This window comes from Cervus elaphus, chromosome 18 (assembly GCF_910594005.1).
Source record: "Cervus elaphus chromosome 18, mCerEla1.1, whole genome shotgun sequence".
Taxonomy (NCBI): domain Eukaryota; kingdom Metazoa; phylum Chordata; class Mammalia; order Artiodactyla; family Cervidae; genus Cervus; species Cervus elaphus.
In genome coordinates this window covers 29,411,326-29,428,505 of record NC_057832.1, presented here as the reverse complement: position 1 = coordinate 29,428,505, position 17,180 = coordinate 29,411,326, and the positions used below count along the sequence as shown (strand labels likewise).

General features: G+C 38.2%; 1 protein-coding gene across 1 annotated transcript in view; it reads left to right on the top strand.

Annotated features, from left to right (window-relative positions):
- Positions 1-17,180, top strand: part of THSD7A (thrombospondin type 1 domain containing 7A) — a 463,607-nt gene that overhangs the window by 278,275 nt on the left and 168,152 nt on the right. The window contains exons 5-6 of the mRNA XM_043872412.1: positions 15,484-15,639; positions 16,717-16,929. Coding sequence (XP_043728347.1) covers positions 15,484-15,639; positions 16,717-16,929 — 369 coding nt within the window. The remainder of the gene's footprint in view (positions 1-15,483; positions 15,640-16,716; positions 16,930-17,180) is intronic.

Sequence of the window (17,180 nt, the reverse complement as noted above, 5' to 3'; positions counted from 1 at the left end):
AAGACCCTGATCTTCTGAAAGGCATTGTGAGGGAAAAAAAAAAAAAAAAACACCTCATCACCGTCTGAAAGGTAAAGAACAATGAGAAATGATGCAATGACAACCAAAAGTTCAGTATTAGTTGCTTGGACCAAAATCTTTGGTGTCACTCTTGATTTCTCCCTTTCTCACCATCAGTTCCTTGGGAAATTCTTCCAGCTCTACCATCATTATTTATCTGACCACTTCATCTCCACTATCACCCCTGGTCTGAAACACTGTCTTCTTTTGCCTTTATTGATAGAATGGCATACTAACAGGTGTCACCATGTCCCTTGTCCCCCCAAAATCCATTCTTGGCACAGTAGCAAAGCAGTCATTTAAGACTGTAGTCAGGCTGTGTCCCTTCTCCACTCAAAGCCGTGCCTCTGCTGAGGTTCCCTCCAAGTAAAATCCATCCCCTTCCCCTGCCCCTTGTCTCTGACCCCACTTCCCATGCCTCTATCTCCTGCTCCTTTTTCTCCAGTTCCTTGAGCCTCCTCTGCAGTTCCTGGACCACACCTTCTGCCAGGAATGTTCTTCCCCCAGATAAGTGCTTGGCTAACTCCATCCTTTCCCTCAGCCTTGTCTCAAATGTCTCTTTCTCCAAGAGGCTAGATGTGATTGCCCTACTTTAAATTGCCCACCTCTCCCCATCACACTCCCAAATCCCTTCCTCTGCTCTTTTGTCTTTCTTCGTGGCTCTTTTTGCCTTATACCATGCTATGCCAGTTAGTAGTTGATTAAGCTTCTTGTTACTTTTAGGTTTCTCCACTCCTTCAGTGAAAATTCCCACTGCAAGAAAGCTGGCACCTTTATCTGTTTTGTTCTCTGCTAAATCCTGAACATCCTATGTCCCAATATGTGCCTGGTACTTAGTAGGTGTTGAGTCAACATTTGCTGAGTGACTTACTTAAGTAAATATTCACAAACACTGGCCTGACAAAGTGTAAGGGCAAATGTAGGAATAATTACAAAAAGATTAAGTGGAGAAAATTAATTAGAAGAAGAATCAGATCTGAGATCTGCAAAAATAACTAGGTGGGTCAGAAAATCTGAGCGGGCATGGATCCAATAGACTCATTATGACAATAGCTTATTTGTAGGTGGTAAGTAGTTTTGAGGTTACAGGTCATGGCTGCCCACAAATCATGCTTTTGGCCTTTGACTCAGCATTCCAAGTTTTCTTTTATTTTTAATAATGACATTATAAGCCAAGACATTACAAGGAAAAGCCATAAAACTTCTCTAAGCTTTTTGACAGGTACATCCTCTGTCTATGCAGTGATCAGGAAATGAGAGTTTGCACTTGGAATTCTATGAACAGAGGTTTTGAGAAAAGAATGAAAAATTTCAGGAAAAACAGAAAATCTCATTCTGGAGGTATTATATTCACCTCTGTTTGCTTCTGAATAAGGTGTAGCTGGGCTTCCTTAGTGACTCAAAGAATCTGCCTGCAACGTAGGAGACCCAGGTTTGATCCCTGGGTCAGGAAGATTCCCTGGAGAAAGGAACGGCTACCCACTCTGGTATTCTTGCCTGGAGAAGCCCACAGCCTGGCGGGCTACAGTCCATGAGGCCACAGAGTCAGACACAGCTGAGCGACTAACACTTTCACAAAGTGTAGTCAGAGAGTAACAGTGGCAGCAACCTGCTATGGAGAAACTTGAGTTAGTGCAAGTTTAGCATAGATTTGTTTTTCTTTCCCAGAAGAACAGGGAAAAGTTGATCAAATATGCCAGTGAATGTGTCTATGCTTAAGTCATTATCCCAAGTTATTTTTTTCCTATGGAGAAACTTGAGTTAGTGCAAGTTTAGCATAGATTTGTTTTTTTTTCCCCAGAAGAACAGGGAAAAGTTGATCAAATATGCCAGTGAATGTGTCTATGCTTAAGTCATTATCCCAAGTTATTTTTTTCCTTCAATATCCCCTTAAGCTTGGTATTATTTACTGAATTGTCCCCTCCCCGAATTCATTTGTTAAAGCTGTAACCCCGTGTGACTTTTCTTGGAGATAAGGTCTTTAAAGAAGTAATTTTGGTTAAATGAGATCAAAAGGGTGGGGCCCTAATCCAATAGGACTGGTGTCCTGAGAAGAAGAGGAAGACACCAGTGATAAGCACACGGAGAAAAGATTGTGTGAGGACAATGAGACAGCAACCAGAAGAAAGGCCTCAGGGACCCTGCCTGCACCCCTGTCTGGGACTTGCAGTCTCCAGAACTGTGAGCAAATACACTTCTGTTGTTCTAGACGCCTCCTCTGTGGTATCTCGTTATGGCAGCCCTTGCAGACTGTCACCCTTGGTCATCAGAACAATTATATTTGGAGGAGCTCAGCTCTGCGGAGCTGGTTGCAGGCCTTCTTTGATTGGATATTCTGACTTTTTAATAGCTGTTTTTGAAACAGTAGTTGCAGTTCTTTGAAATTCTAACTGTTAAAGTTCTCTGTCATTATATTGTGGATAACAATACAGGCTCCAAACATCTGCTTATTTTAATTTACAACATTTGTTAATGTTTTCTAGGTTAGGGGCGTTGTAGATAGGAATTTGAGTCAATAATACTGTGGAAGATTTTAGTGTAACTTTTATATAGATTATTCTACAACAGGTCCCATTTAATAAAAAAAGGTGGGGGGAGAAAAAAACCTTTGGTATCTGCAGTTACAACAGATGGCACATCCCCATGGTTAGGAGAGTGGTGTCCTCATCAAGCTGTTGATAAAGTTTGTGAAATTTAAATCCTAACATGATTGGCATTGCTATGAAGATATATATTTTGAACAATCCCATGTATTTTTAAATGTCCTTGTTTTGTAGGAATAAGGGTCACCAAGAGAACTTATCTGACATATGTTTGTTCCTATAAATACTTAACAGTGTTTTATTTGAGTCAAGACACAAGGATAGTTGTTCTCTAGGCAATATGGCATTGTGAGCATAGGCATATGGATCTCTCTCTGTAGTTCCCTAAATTGACCACTCGGAGTCCATAAATAGAGAACAACCTGCATCAGCCCTTGAAACCAGTGGAGAGCTCATTCAGAGACTAGACGCTTAAAGCAGTTTTTGTTTGCTAAGATGATAATGATATAGGATTGAAGGACCAGAGGCACCAGGGCAAAGGAACAACCCCTGTGAGATGGAGTAAAATTCCTAAGAGAAGTAGGAAGGGACCTGGCAGTCCTCTCCCTGACACCAACAGAGCTGAGTGAAGGCTGGAGGCAAAAACAGTAATAAGCCCATCACTTGGTGCCCCGCTTACCCTGCGCAGGCAGGCTCAAACAGCACACCAGCTGGAGGGTGGGTGGAGTCCCTTATAGAAGGAAGATGGCTTTCTTACAAGTCTGCCCAGTCTGTCCCGTTGACAGCGCCAGTGGTGTTCATGGACTGGCTCTTTTCACCACCATTAGTCTCCTCAACATCCGTAATTGAAAAGTTAAAGCTCGAATATATAGCTGAGAAGAAAAGAAAGAAAAATGCTCTCTTCTTATTTTAATCTGGACCTAAGTATTCCTTAAAAGGAATATTTGAGAACAACCTTATCTAAATGTCTGAAATGTATTCAATGCACCTTTTACTTGACTATTAAAACCAAGATAGAGTGAGTCTAGAGGAGCTTCCCTGGTGATTCAGTAGTAAAGAATCTACCTGCCAGTTCAGGAGATGTGGGTTTGATCCCTGGGTCAGGAAGATCCCCTGAAGAGAAATGGCAACCGTTACCCTCTTTAGTATTTTTTCCTGGGAAATCCCATGGACAGAGGAGCCTGGTGGGCTACTGTCCATGGGGTCGCAAAAGAATTGGACACGACTGAGCAACTAAACAGCAAAAATAGCAGAGCAAGCCTAGACTTTAACCCCCAAAGATTAAACAGATAAATTAGATAAATGTAAATATACCACAATTTCAAACACAGGGACCATTCAAACAGTTTTGTTCTGAAATTGTCTAATATAAGAAAAAAAAATTGGATAATGTTTTGTGACCTCAGTCAAATGTTTTGATTTGATTCAAAAGGTTATCCAAATAGCAAACACAAACAAGCACAAAGAGGAGGCGAATTAGGTCAAACAGGAGGGGCTGGGGATGAAAATCGTGGTTATCAGTTCATAGTTCAGTTCAGTTCAGTCACTCAGTCGTGTCCGACTCTTTGCGACCCCATGAACTGCAGCACGCCAGGCCTCCCTGTCCATCACCAGCTCCCGGGAGTGCACCCAAACCCATGTCCATTGAGTCAGTGATACCATCCAACCATCAGTTCATAAGCTTCATAGAGGCAGCGATAGGTCCATCAGACACTGAAAATATTAATTATGGTGTAGAAAATGAACTCAAGACATGTGTGCTTCGTAAATAAATGTCTTGTGTTAATTTAAGAAATGATTAATCCAAAACAGTAGCTCTATAATGAATTAATCATAGCCAGAAAGGACTGCAGTGAGCTTCAAAGTACATTAAATACTGAGAGATAATTCTCAACCATCATTTTAAATATGCTTGGAGAATTGATTAAAGTATAAGTACATTATCTTAAAAACAATGCCTTCTATTATTAAAAAGAAAATAGGTTTCATGCCCTCATTAACTATAGTAGTCTGTGAAAGATACAAGAAATTTTCTGTGATAAAGTTTAGTACAAGAACATCTTCAAAAAGCTTTAAGCAATCACTGATATGAGTAGAATTTGATTAGTTTTCAGAATAAAGACTTTCTTTATTTGCTTGACATAAGTTCTTTATTCTGCCTCTAGCTGACATGTAAGTGGGTGTTGAGTAAACCATCAGTAGAACCTTCATGGAATTAAAACTACTTTAGTTAAATAGACCCTAAATTACTAACACATAATAAGAAAAACAAATCATTATTGCCACTGCCATTGACCCTCTAGCATCCTTGTGCAAAAGGTTCCCAATACAATGGCAGAGCTTTGTACAGAGTTGGCATCTAATACATATTTTAACACATTGAATAAAATAAGAACAAAGGAAAGGAAAGCCATTTGTAACTGATTTTATTTGTAGATCTTTGGAATCTCTTTCATTATCAAGCACCTTTGTATTTAATAATGGTGTTTGGTCAGTTCCTACACAGAAACCAACGTTTAAACCCAAGAGAATTTCCTTGTAATTGTGAATTTGCAATCAAATAAGCTTGTTTGAAGAAACAGTGCTATTTCAATAAAAAGATAAGATTTTCAGGGAAGGCAGTGGATAATAAATATAGTATCAGGAGACTTTACGTAAAATGCTTAGCCATTTTCCTAAATGGATGAATGAATTGTTAAACCTATTGCATTTTTCTCAACCTTTGAACCTTAATATATCTTTTGAATGACTCAGAGGAGGCATATCATTGTACATACAGGTTTGAAGTATGCTGGGTGTGAAATCTATCATTTAAAATGTTTTGATAGTCGAAATATAAATTTTCATGATAAAAAGTTTAAAATACACATTTGGTACATTTTTAGGCATTAGAACAAAACTTATTTAGCTTTAAAAATTTAGTATTAAAAATAGATGAGAATCTAAAATGTTTCTTATTAAAATACTGAGGACTCATTGCCAGATGAATATCACTCCCAATTTCCTCGGTCACCCCCACAGCAGTAACTAAATAGACTGTTTAAAAAATATATTATGTCTTCTAGTCAAGTCACACTTCATATTATAGACTTCCAGAAGTTTGGGGTAAACAATTGGGGAAGAACATGGCTTCAACTAATTGTCATATCATGGTATATAGCAAAATGGGTAAGGGCATGGTTGCTAAAGTCAGATACCAGCTGCCACTGATTAGCTGTGTGACCTTAGGCAAGTTACTTAATCTCTGTGTGCCTCAGTTTCCTCATCTTCAAACTCGGGGTTACTACAGTTATACCTACTTCATGAGATTGCTGTGACAATTAAAAGAATTTATTTAGTGAATTCAATGTAAGTATTTACTATTATTATTATCATCAGTATACGTACAGAACATCCCATGTTAATAGTAATTTATTAATAATTGGATAGCCAGGTCTTGATACCTTATAGAATAAAAATTTAGTTTCATTCCCAACTGATGTTTGAAAGTCACATTAATTTTCACTTGTTGGCCACAAAGGCTGATGTTGGATTATCTTGATAGCCTCATTTACAGTTATGACTTCCCTGGTGCCTCAGATGGTAAAGAATTCACCTGCAATGCAGGGGAACCATTTTCAGTCCTTGGGTTGGGAACATCCCCTGAAGAAGGGAATGGCTACCCACTCCAGTATTCTTGCCTGGAGAATTCCATGGACAGAGGAACCTGGTGGGCTACAGGGATCACGAAGAGTTGGATATGATTGACAGACTCACTTTCACTGTTATGACATATACACATAATATTAATAGTCCCCATTAACTGTATTTTAATACATTATGACCTATTCAGATGTATTCGCCTGTGTGTGTGTGTGTTTGCTGAACCTTGCTCACTCATCCTTCCAAGATCACGTGGGGTAGTACCTAGAAGTACACGCTGAAGATCCTGGAGCCAGACTGCCCGAATGTGGATCTAGCTACTGTTTCCTAGCTATATGACTTTGGGAAAGTTCCTTAACTTTTCCATACTCAGTTTCCCCATTTGGGAATAATTATCCACCACCACCACCCCAAAGGGAGATAACTGAAATACCTGTCCCATGGGGTTTTGTGAAAATTATATGACTTAATATTTGTTAAGTACTTGGGGGTCATAACATTGCCTAGCACATTGTAAATGCCAGTAAGCATTTTTTATTAAATAACTCACATGCAATCCATCCACAGGTGGGACTCCTATTCTAAATTTGATGTTTGACATTCCTTGCTTTTTCTTATATATTTTACATGTCCATGCTTTTCAGCCAAAGAACACCAGGAACACACTTGTGTTTGAACAAGTTGGATTTATTACTTTTTGCAGCAAGTGTGCACTGACCCCTGGACAAAACCGTGGGCGTCTCAGTAGGAGTGTCAGAAAGCACTTATTTTAGCATTTGGGCTTCAGTTAAGCAGTTATTTTAGGGGAGTTTAAGTAAGTGGGCTTTGCTATGGATTGAATGCTATAAGGAGGCAAGTGTGATTCTATAACCAGATTTATCTTAATAAACCTTACTGGGAAGTAGCAAAGACCAGAGGGAGACTTAAACTGTAATAGATAAAGAACAAACCTCACTCTTAATTAGTTGGGAGATGGGAATAGTTGATATTTTGGTGGTTCCTATGGTGACCTCATTTTCACTTAGACAATGAAGTAGTCTTATTTTTTGTCTTACTCCAGGAGAGCCTAGCTGAAAAGACCAAGCCAGTTCATAGACAATGGTGGCCACTCCCTCTTTTCAGACACATATTTATCCCCAAACATGATGATAATGCTTGCTTTTTAAAACTATATAAATAGTGTCATTTCGTATATATTCTTCTTTGGTTTGCTTTCTTCACTCTGATACATTTGTGCATTTCATCTTAGTGGTGATTGTACTATAGTTTTATTTGCACCTCTGTATAGCATTGTATTGACACAGTAGTATTGACACCATAATTTAAAATCCGTTCCCTTTTTTTGGACACCTGAGTGTTGTTATTCCTAGATATTTTCAGTTATAAACAATGCTGCAATGACAATTCTTGTAAATATTTCCTGAGGTAAATGATGTCTGATGACTTTTTCCAAGGTATATACCTGGGAGTAAGCCTGTCTTCAAACATTTGAGGATATTCCAAGTTATTTTCCAAAATATTGAAAACAACCTAGTTTTCTAGAAGCGGTGTTTAACTGTTCTGGCTGCTTCGCATCTTCTTCAGCACTTGGTTTGTCAAACATATAAGTTTTTGGATAAACTAGTAGATATAAAATGTCATTTCTGATTTTATTTTTCTATTAACTCTCATGCCTTTGACTTTTAATGATCTGTTCTCTTGTATTCATTTCTTCCATTTTATATTCTCTTTGTCCCATTTTTTTCTGTTTCTTTGTTTCTTCTTTCTTGCCTTCCTTTAAATTTATTACAACAGTTTTGTTATTGTTGTTGCTTCCCTTGGTTTAGAGGTTATACATTCTTATCCTATTTATATAAAGAGATTACCTTAAAATATTAAGGTCCAGACCCAAATGAATATAATCTATAATTAATATGCTAACCTTGCCAAGGGCTGTAAACTATCTTACCTCTGAGTACCTTTCACCAGCTTACACATTATATAGTCTTGTATTTTAGTTCTACATTGCTATTTGTAACTGTCTATATTAGATTTCTATAACTACTATAACAAATTACCACAAACTGAATGTTTTATCTTCTAGTTCTGTAGGTCAGAAGTCTGACATGGGTCTCACTTGGCTAAAATCAGGGCTTTGGTAGAGCCATATTCCTTTCTAGAGGCTCTAATGAAACATTTGTTTCCATGCTCATTCGGGTTGTTGGCAGAATTCAGTTTTTTGCAGTTGAAGAACCAAGATCTCTGTTTCCTTGTTAGTTGTTAATTGGAGACTGTCCCTAGCTTCTAGAAACCATATTCTTTGGCCTTTACCCCTTTCCTCCAAAGCCAGAAATGGCAAATCCTCTCATGCTTTGAATCTCCCGTCTTCCTTATTCCATATCTCCTTTCTGACCAGCTGGGAAAGGTTCTCTGCTTTTCAGGACTCATGTGGTTAGATTAGGTTGATTTAGATAATCCAGGATACTTTCCTTATCTCTGGTCTTGAACCCTGAATCATATCTGTAAAGTCCTTTTTCCCATTAAGATAATGTATTCACAGATTCCAAGGATTAAGGCATGTGATCTTTAGGAGACCACTGTTCTGCCTACCACACTCCCTGTTTAAACATCAATTATGCTTTTACAGTCCCTGTTTGCTCTTACTCACGTTTAATCTTTTCTTTGGTCACTGTTCCATCTGCCATCGGAGTCCCTGCTTTTCTGTTCACTTCCCTTTGTGTGAGAAATAAATCCTTTAGAAATGTACTTAATGATGGCCTGTTATAGTTAAACTCTTGAATGTTCTGACTGAAAATGCCTTCCTTTGTCCCTGGTAATTAAAGAACTCTAGATATGCAGGTTCTATGACCTGGGATCAGTAATGCCCCAAGGGAAAGGCCAGCTTTAGGATTCTGATACCATAAGGGATTTGGGCTCTGGATCTGGGGAATCACTTAAGGATTTTCCTTTCTTGTGATCCCAGTTATAAAGTTGAAAAGTTTTATTTTTAAAATAACATATAGGCTTCTGCTTCCAGGAAGATAGAAAAGATGTAATTTTTCCTAATTCTCTCACTAGATTAAAAAAAAAAATCCTGTAGTAAACAGACCATAAGATGACTCTGAAAGATGGAGAATGAGGCAAACAAGCTAGAGATTTTAAAACTTAAGAAATGACAAATGCTGAGTTCCCTTGGTTTATCTTTTCCTCCCATGTCTCAGACTTGGAGTGAGAGAAGAAAACCACCCAGAAATGCCAGTGGGAGCAGATTTTGAAAGGCTCTAATAGATACCTATTCAGGCAATGTTAGACTTTGCTTCAACACCATATGAAAATTAAAATGTATTCTCTATCTATAAAAAATTAAACATGTATGAAGGAGAGACACTGGTTGGTAGAGTGGATTAAAAAATATGACCCAACTATACACATTCAACAAGAAACCTCAAATATAGCAATATCCCAGGTTGAGAGTAAATAATGAAAAACAATAAATCATGAAAATATTATTCAAAGAAAAGCAGGAACGGGGTATATTACTATCAGACAAATTAGGTGTCAAAGCAAAGAAAATTACCAGAAAACTACTGTAACTCACTGAATATGGAACAGGAAACTTCTAGCCAGACAGTAGTAAAAGAAGGAACAAAGAGCAAGATAGTAGGACCAAAAGGAAACTGCAGACCAAAATCCCTCATAAATATGGATATAGAAACCCATAGCAAAATATTAGCAAATAGAGTTCAGTTATATATTCTAGGAATTGAAGACTAGGACCAAATACAGTTTACTCAGGGGTACACGGCCAGTTCAGTATTGGAAAAGTCAGTTCATATAATCCACCATGCTAACAGGCTAATGAGCAAAAGATCATATGATAATACCAGTCAGTGGAGAAAAAGCACTGAGCAAAATTCACCACCCATTCATCATAAAAACTCTCAGAAAATACCAGTCAGTGGAGAAAAAGCACTGAGCAAAATTCACCACCCATTCATCATAAAAACTCTCAGAAAAATAGGACTAGAGAGAAACATCCTCAACTTGGTAAAGATCATGCACAAAAACCTATAGCTAATGTTATACTTAATGGTGGAAGACTGAATTTTTTCCCTGTAAGGTTACGAACAAAGTGGATGTAGGCAGTCTTTGTAGCTACATCACTCTACTCTCTCTCTACATTATGGCAGTTCCTTTTTATCCGTGTGTCATCACATGGCCTTCTCATAAGGACACCTTAAGACTTGCCTGAGTCCAGTAGGACCTCATTAGCTGATTATTGCAGTGACCCTAGATCCAAATAAGGTCATGTTCTGAGCTTCTAGAAGACACGAATTTGAGGCAGGGTGGAGAGCAGAATACTATTCAACCTGGTACATGTACCCTAGCTGTATCAATATCAATATTCTGGTTGTGGTATTATACTATAGTTTTGTGAGATCTAATGGGAGAAACTGGGTAAAGGATATGTAGGATCTCTGTGAAATTACAATTTCATGTGGATCTCTAGTTATCTCAGAATAAGACATTTCATTTTAAAAAAATTACATATTCACTATTCTTAGGGATTATACAGAGAGTATATTTTCACAATACCATATTGGCCTCATTACTGGAAACAAATGATTAAGTTTATCTCCTATAATGAATTTTTGTTTATTGTTATACTGTATACAAATGCAAAATGTTTCAGACCTACAAAAAATTGCTTTATTAAGTCCAAAAAATAAAATTATTTTATGATCTTGTGAGCATACGGAGTACATATAATTAAAAACCCTTTAAGTCATATGAGAACAATAAAATATCTCCTTTATTTTCAAGAGACCAACAATAAGACTTAAAAAAATCTAATGTATACTTCTTTGGACCTTATGCTAGAAGAGCAGTTTCTTAATAATTTCTAATGAAATTTTATAAGAATGATGACTGGGCCATGCTAAAAAAATTTAGTTCCCCATGTTTGAGAATAAGGGATCAGCAATAAATACTATATTATATAATATAAAACTGTAGGAATTATATCTCACAAATTAAACTAGCACCTAATAAGATCTTCTGTGTCTGTTCTTTACTTCATTATTGAATCACACTGATTACAGATAAATCTTGGGCCATTGGAAAAAATTAAAAAAAGACAGCTTTTGAAGAGTTCAGCTCATACCTGTGATTTACATTAATCAGCATATACTGTTTAAAGGCATAGAGTTGACTCTGCTGAACCCATGCTCTCACTCCCCAAGCCTGCTCTTACTTCCCCTGATGGTTTCATCCTGGTTACCTCCACCAGTCAGTCTGTATACTGGTCATGAGGCTTGAAGTGGTAGCCCCAGTTTGCCACCTGTTTGTATGCCAGGGAAGGTCTAAGACAGAACCCAATCAGTCAGATCAACAATTGTGTGATTCATATTTGTAAAACTGGCTGAATACATTTATTTACAGTATCTTTTTTTAAATAAAAACACTGAAAATGCAAAAAAAAAAAAAAATCAGCATATACTGGATAAGAAAATCTACAGTGAAAATCACCAAAGGAATAGAATCATTCACAAATACATCTTCTCCCCCTGTGTTTATTTGATTAATGACAGATAGATAGAAAGTTATCTGTGAAATTGAGGCTTTTATCAACTGAAAAAAATGCACAGTGTGAAAGTTGTGAGTTAAGTTTTATTTGGGGCAAAATGAGGACTATAACCCAGGAGACAGCATTTTAGATAGCTCTGAGAAACTTCCAAAGAGGTAGGGGAGAAGGTCAGTGTATATATATGTCATTTTGATGAAGGGAATACGTGTGATCAGGCATACGTTTTTTGCAGAAGGTTGCTGCTAATCATAAGGAGCAGATGTCACTATAAAGGATTTTAGTGTTTTTCTAGATATGAGGAGATGCAAGAAGTGGGCTCATAAAATCATCTGAAAATATCTATCTGAAAGCCTGCCCCATTAGTTTTACCCAGAGCACAGAGTGCCTCCTTCTGGGTCTCCACACTGAACCCCTTTCAGGGTGTGTTGAAGGTCAGCTGTCACAGCAGCTTGTGTTTAATCCTTGAAGAGGCAGATGGCAAGTGCCAATTTTTAGTTGGCACTGTTTTTCAAGAATTGTATTATCTCTGTGTTGAGTTGGCCAGCTTAGCAGAGGATTGTTAAGCATATTTTGCTTCAAGCAATACTTCGTTAAGCCTTTATTCATCATATTTCTTTCTTAATAGTTAAAGAATTGTGACTGGTTATTCTTTGCTTACTCAAAATACGCAGAGTTAAAATTAAACACTCGAAAAATGGCCAGGAATTAATATTTTTATCTGTTTCCTTAATTAAAAAAAAAACAAAAACCTTGTTTCCTCCTAAAGTTTTCAACTTTCTATATAAAATAAATATCTTCAGGCTGTAATAGTTCTCACAATTGTATACTTTCCAACTCTAATTTCCAAAACTGTATAGTAACACTGAACCATAAAGTTACTTCAGTTCACTGAAAGTAAAACTCAGAGACTTTTCAGATAAGTATACATATAACCACTAATTAAATCTGCCTGCAATGCAGGAGGCCAGGATTCAATCCCTGAGTCAGGAAGATCCCCTGGAGAAGGGAATGGCCATCCACTCCGGTATTCTTGCCTGGAGAATCCTGTGGACAGAGGAGCCTGGTGGGCTACAGTCCCTGGGGTCACAAAGAGTCAGACATGATTGAGCGACTGACACTTTCACTGAAAGATTCCACAAATGAAAGAATTACTTACGTTAACTTGAAGTGATAGGAGTTTTTCCTGTGTATTATAGAATTACGGTAGTCAAGGTTCTCTGGAGAAACAGAACCAATAGGTTGTATATAGGTACACTATAGGAATCGGCTCCCAGAATCCTGGGAAGAAGGCCACTGGTGTACTTTCTGGTTTCCCAGAACCAGACATTCTGGTGTCCAAGAGCAGAAGATAGATATCCCAGATAAGGAAGAGAAAAAATGGACCTTCCTTCACTTTTTTGTTCTATTCAGGCCTCAGTGGATTGAATGCTGCCTCACCCACAGTGGTGAGGAAAGTCTACTTTAGTAGACTTTGGTCTACTGATTCAGATGCCAGTCTCTGCTGGCAATGACCTCACAGACACACCCAGAAACAGTGCTTCACCATCCCTTAGCCCAGGCAAGTTGCCACATGAAATCAACCATCCCAAGACTCTTATGCCTGTAAAAATATTAAAAGCAAGTCATTTTATGTCAGATATGTATTATTGATGTCATTTTTTAAAATATTCAGACAAATGAAGCATTTATTTCTGTATTTTCTGTCATTACTGTGCCAAGTACTTTCACTGTTGGAAAGCAATCCAGTTAATCATTTTTGGCTTTGGCTAATGTTAGGATACAAATTAGTAGCAATTCTGATAAACTTAAGTGAGAATGCTCATGGTGCTCATGTTAAGCAAGTTAGGGATGCCCAGTCATTTATTTTCACTTCATTGTATATGGGAGGGGAAGAGGGGAGGACTGTTACTGAGAAGGGGAGGAAATAAGTACTTCTTGGAGAAAAATTCTGTAGAATATTTTTCAGAACTGAAAACTGTGGCAGAAAGAGGAGTTAATACACTAGCCTTTATGATTGTGTGTGTTTCTGTGTGTAGAAAGTTGAGGGATATGCAAGTACCTACAGTTTGCTTTCCTGTTTAAATAAACTACAAGTAGATATATTGAGTATTTTTATTTAAAAGTTGGGATATTATGGTTTAAAATATTTTATTTTCTCTGTGATCATCTATATGCAATCCCATGTAATTGGAATTTCATAGTCCTTTACATGGGCTTCCCTGCTTGCTCAGCTGGTAAAGAATTTGCCTGCAATGCAGAAGACCTGGGTTCAATCCCTCGGTTGGGAAGATTCCCTGGAGAAGAGAACGGCTACCCACTCCAGTATTCTGGCCTGGAGAATTCCATGGACTGTATTGTCCATGGGGTCACAAAGAGTTGGACACTACTGAGTGATTTTCACTTCACTTTTACATAAAGAACATAAGAGTTAGATCTCTTATTATGGCATGCTTTTTGTGCTACGTGGATGGGCTTTTCAGAGTATCAGCCTATAACAGAAGCTGCTGCTGCTGCTAAGTCGCTTCAGTCGTGTCCGACTCTGTGTGACCCCATAGGCGGCAGCCCACCAAGCTCCCCCGTCCCTGGGATTCTCCAGGCAAGAACACTGGAACAGGTTGCCATTTCCTTCTCCAATGCATGAAAGTGAAAAGTGAAAGTGAAGTCATTCAGTCATGTCCGACTCTTAGCGACCCCATGGACTGCAGCCTACCAGCCTCCTCCGTCCGTGGGATTTTCCAGGCAAGAGTACTGGAGTGGGGTGCCATTGCCTTCTCCGATAACAAAAGCTAGCTGTCATTAAAGGAAATGTGTGTCTAAGACATTTGCTTCTTTAAATTTTTATGACAGTAGTAAACTTGATTCTCCTCTGATGTCTTTATAGCTTCAAGTATCTTTCTCACTTAGTCATTTTTAACCAGAACTATGGACACCATCTGACATTAACTGTCAAGTGTATGTGTTGTACAAAATAGCCAAATTGCAGTCATCAAAGGAAGAAAGAAGCACGGGCTAGCAGTATTTATCCACAGTTCATTGATCAACTCATGAACACACATGGACAATTATAAATGAGTCCGCTTAGCAACTCTTGAGCTTTGGATCACATACTCAGATGGTGTACTCTTGAAAGTTCTGGAAAGTACCTGGTGAGTTATGCAGTTGGAGATAAAGATGCCGCATTTGGCCCTTCATCATATCCACCAGGTACCTCTCTGTGGGCCAAAAGAGAACAGAGACTATTGTGCCACAAGGCGCTCAGTGGAGATTTTCCGTAGACATTTATTTCCCCTCCTACTCGGTTCAGTCCTCTAAAGTAAATTCTACATTTTTAGAATCTGACTATAAAGCTTTAGAAATAAAATTAGCCTTAAGTATTGTTTTATTGGCTAGGAATATTAGACTCAGCATTATTAATTGCATGGCTAATTGGTGGTGAAGCTGGGGATTAAACAGTTTTAGGACTTCTAGCCCAGTTTCCTTTGACTGCACTACATTGCTTCCTCTTCCTCCTTCTCCTTCTCCTTTTATTCTCAGATGGAGCTGAGGAGCATTGCAGTAATGTCTTGGTGACACTTCTCTAAGCATTTTTCCTTCTTCATACACATAGAAGAATCATATTATTAACCAGTACTATGTTTAATTCTTAAGGGATCTCTCTTTGTCTCCAAACAGCCTCAAAACCAGTGGACTTGAAATCATGCACTGGCCCTGTCCCTAACACGACACAACTGTGCCACATTCCCTGTCCTATTGAATGTGAGGTTTCACCTTGGACAGCTTGGGGACCTTGCACTTATGAAAACTGTAATGACCAGCAAGGCAAAAAAGGTATGTAATACTAAAATGGCGTGCTTGAAACTCCCGTCAATGGAGTCAAACTATGAATTATTAGCAAACGCTGCTGTGTGTTCCTGTGATCATTTGCTGACAGTATTTTCTAGAATGCCTAAAGAGTATTGATCACAAAAGGAGTATAAACCCACTCTGGTGATGATACCAGAAGATAAAAACTTTCATTGCCTGACCCATAGCTAGTACCTAATAAATAGAACTCCTTATTATTTTAAGATAAACAAATAATGACTATTACTTTTATGATGCAAATGTTATATCTGAAAGAAGTAAAATAAATGCAGTTGTTTCCCATGTGGCAGGCACGGTAGAATGATTTTCACATGATCTAGTAATTGAAAACACTTTTCTGTTTTGTTTCAAAGGATGGCTTTCTAGTGATTCTAGTATGTTCACTTAGTAATAGACAGACTTACTAATTTTGTCATACAATGTCAGACAAAACAACACTTACATGCTATTAAAGCACAGAGCAGGTCTTTGAATACTCCTCATTAGAACCCAGATGGATTATATCCCTAATTCAGATTTCTGGGGAGTCTAAAATCAACTAAGGCTCAAAGATACAATTTCCTGAGATCATCCAACTTCTCGGAGGTTCCTTTTCAAGTTTAACCACATAAGCCTGTTGAGGAATTCAAAGTAATACCACTTTTGTCTGGTCATGAATATTTCTGAATAGCTTAAGATTTTATGGTGTCTTTGGAGATTTTATTGTCTTTGAACATTTTATAACTACAGACTTTCCAAATTAACCAAAAGCAAAATCTCCTCTCTTTTTTTCTCTCTCTCCAGCTCTTTTCTTGCTTTATTTTTACTATAGTAAGCTAACACCAGAAGTCCCTCTTTGGCCATTTGTTCATTCATTTATTCATTTAATAAATTATTAATGAGCTCCTATTAAACTAGCATTTGGGGATACACTAGTGAATAAAGCACATATGAATTTTACCCTTTACCCTCATCCTGCTTTCACTTAGGGTTTCATTCAGCCTTCTGAAATACTCAACCCATGATGGTAACAAAGAATATTTTCCTTCCCCAACAATTCAGGTTTCAAACTGAGGAAGCGGCGCATCACCAGTGAGCCCACTGGAGGCTGGGGAGGCAGTGGGAACTGCCCTCACTTACTGGAAGCCATTCCCTGTGAGGAGCCCTCCTGCTATGACTGGAAGGCACTGGGGCTCGGCGACTGTGAACCAGACAATGGCAAGGAGTGCGGTCCAGGCACGCAAGTCCAGGAGGTTGTGTGCATCAACAGTGATGGTAAGAAAGATTACCTACCCTCCTTTGATTTTATGGTTGTCTGTTTGACCCTGGAGAAATACCTCTCCTTATGTTAAAATATTATGTCTTCTCGCATCATAGCTGGTTCTGTTTACAAACAAACACAGAAACAGCTGCCCCTTCCATCCTTCCTTCTTTCCTTCCTCTTTCTTCTCTTATCTCTCTTTCGTTTTTTCTGATGGTGGCTGTGGAGAGGGTCTTTAAACAATCACAGGGTATTTTCTACTTTG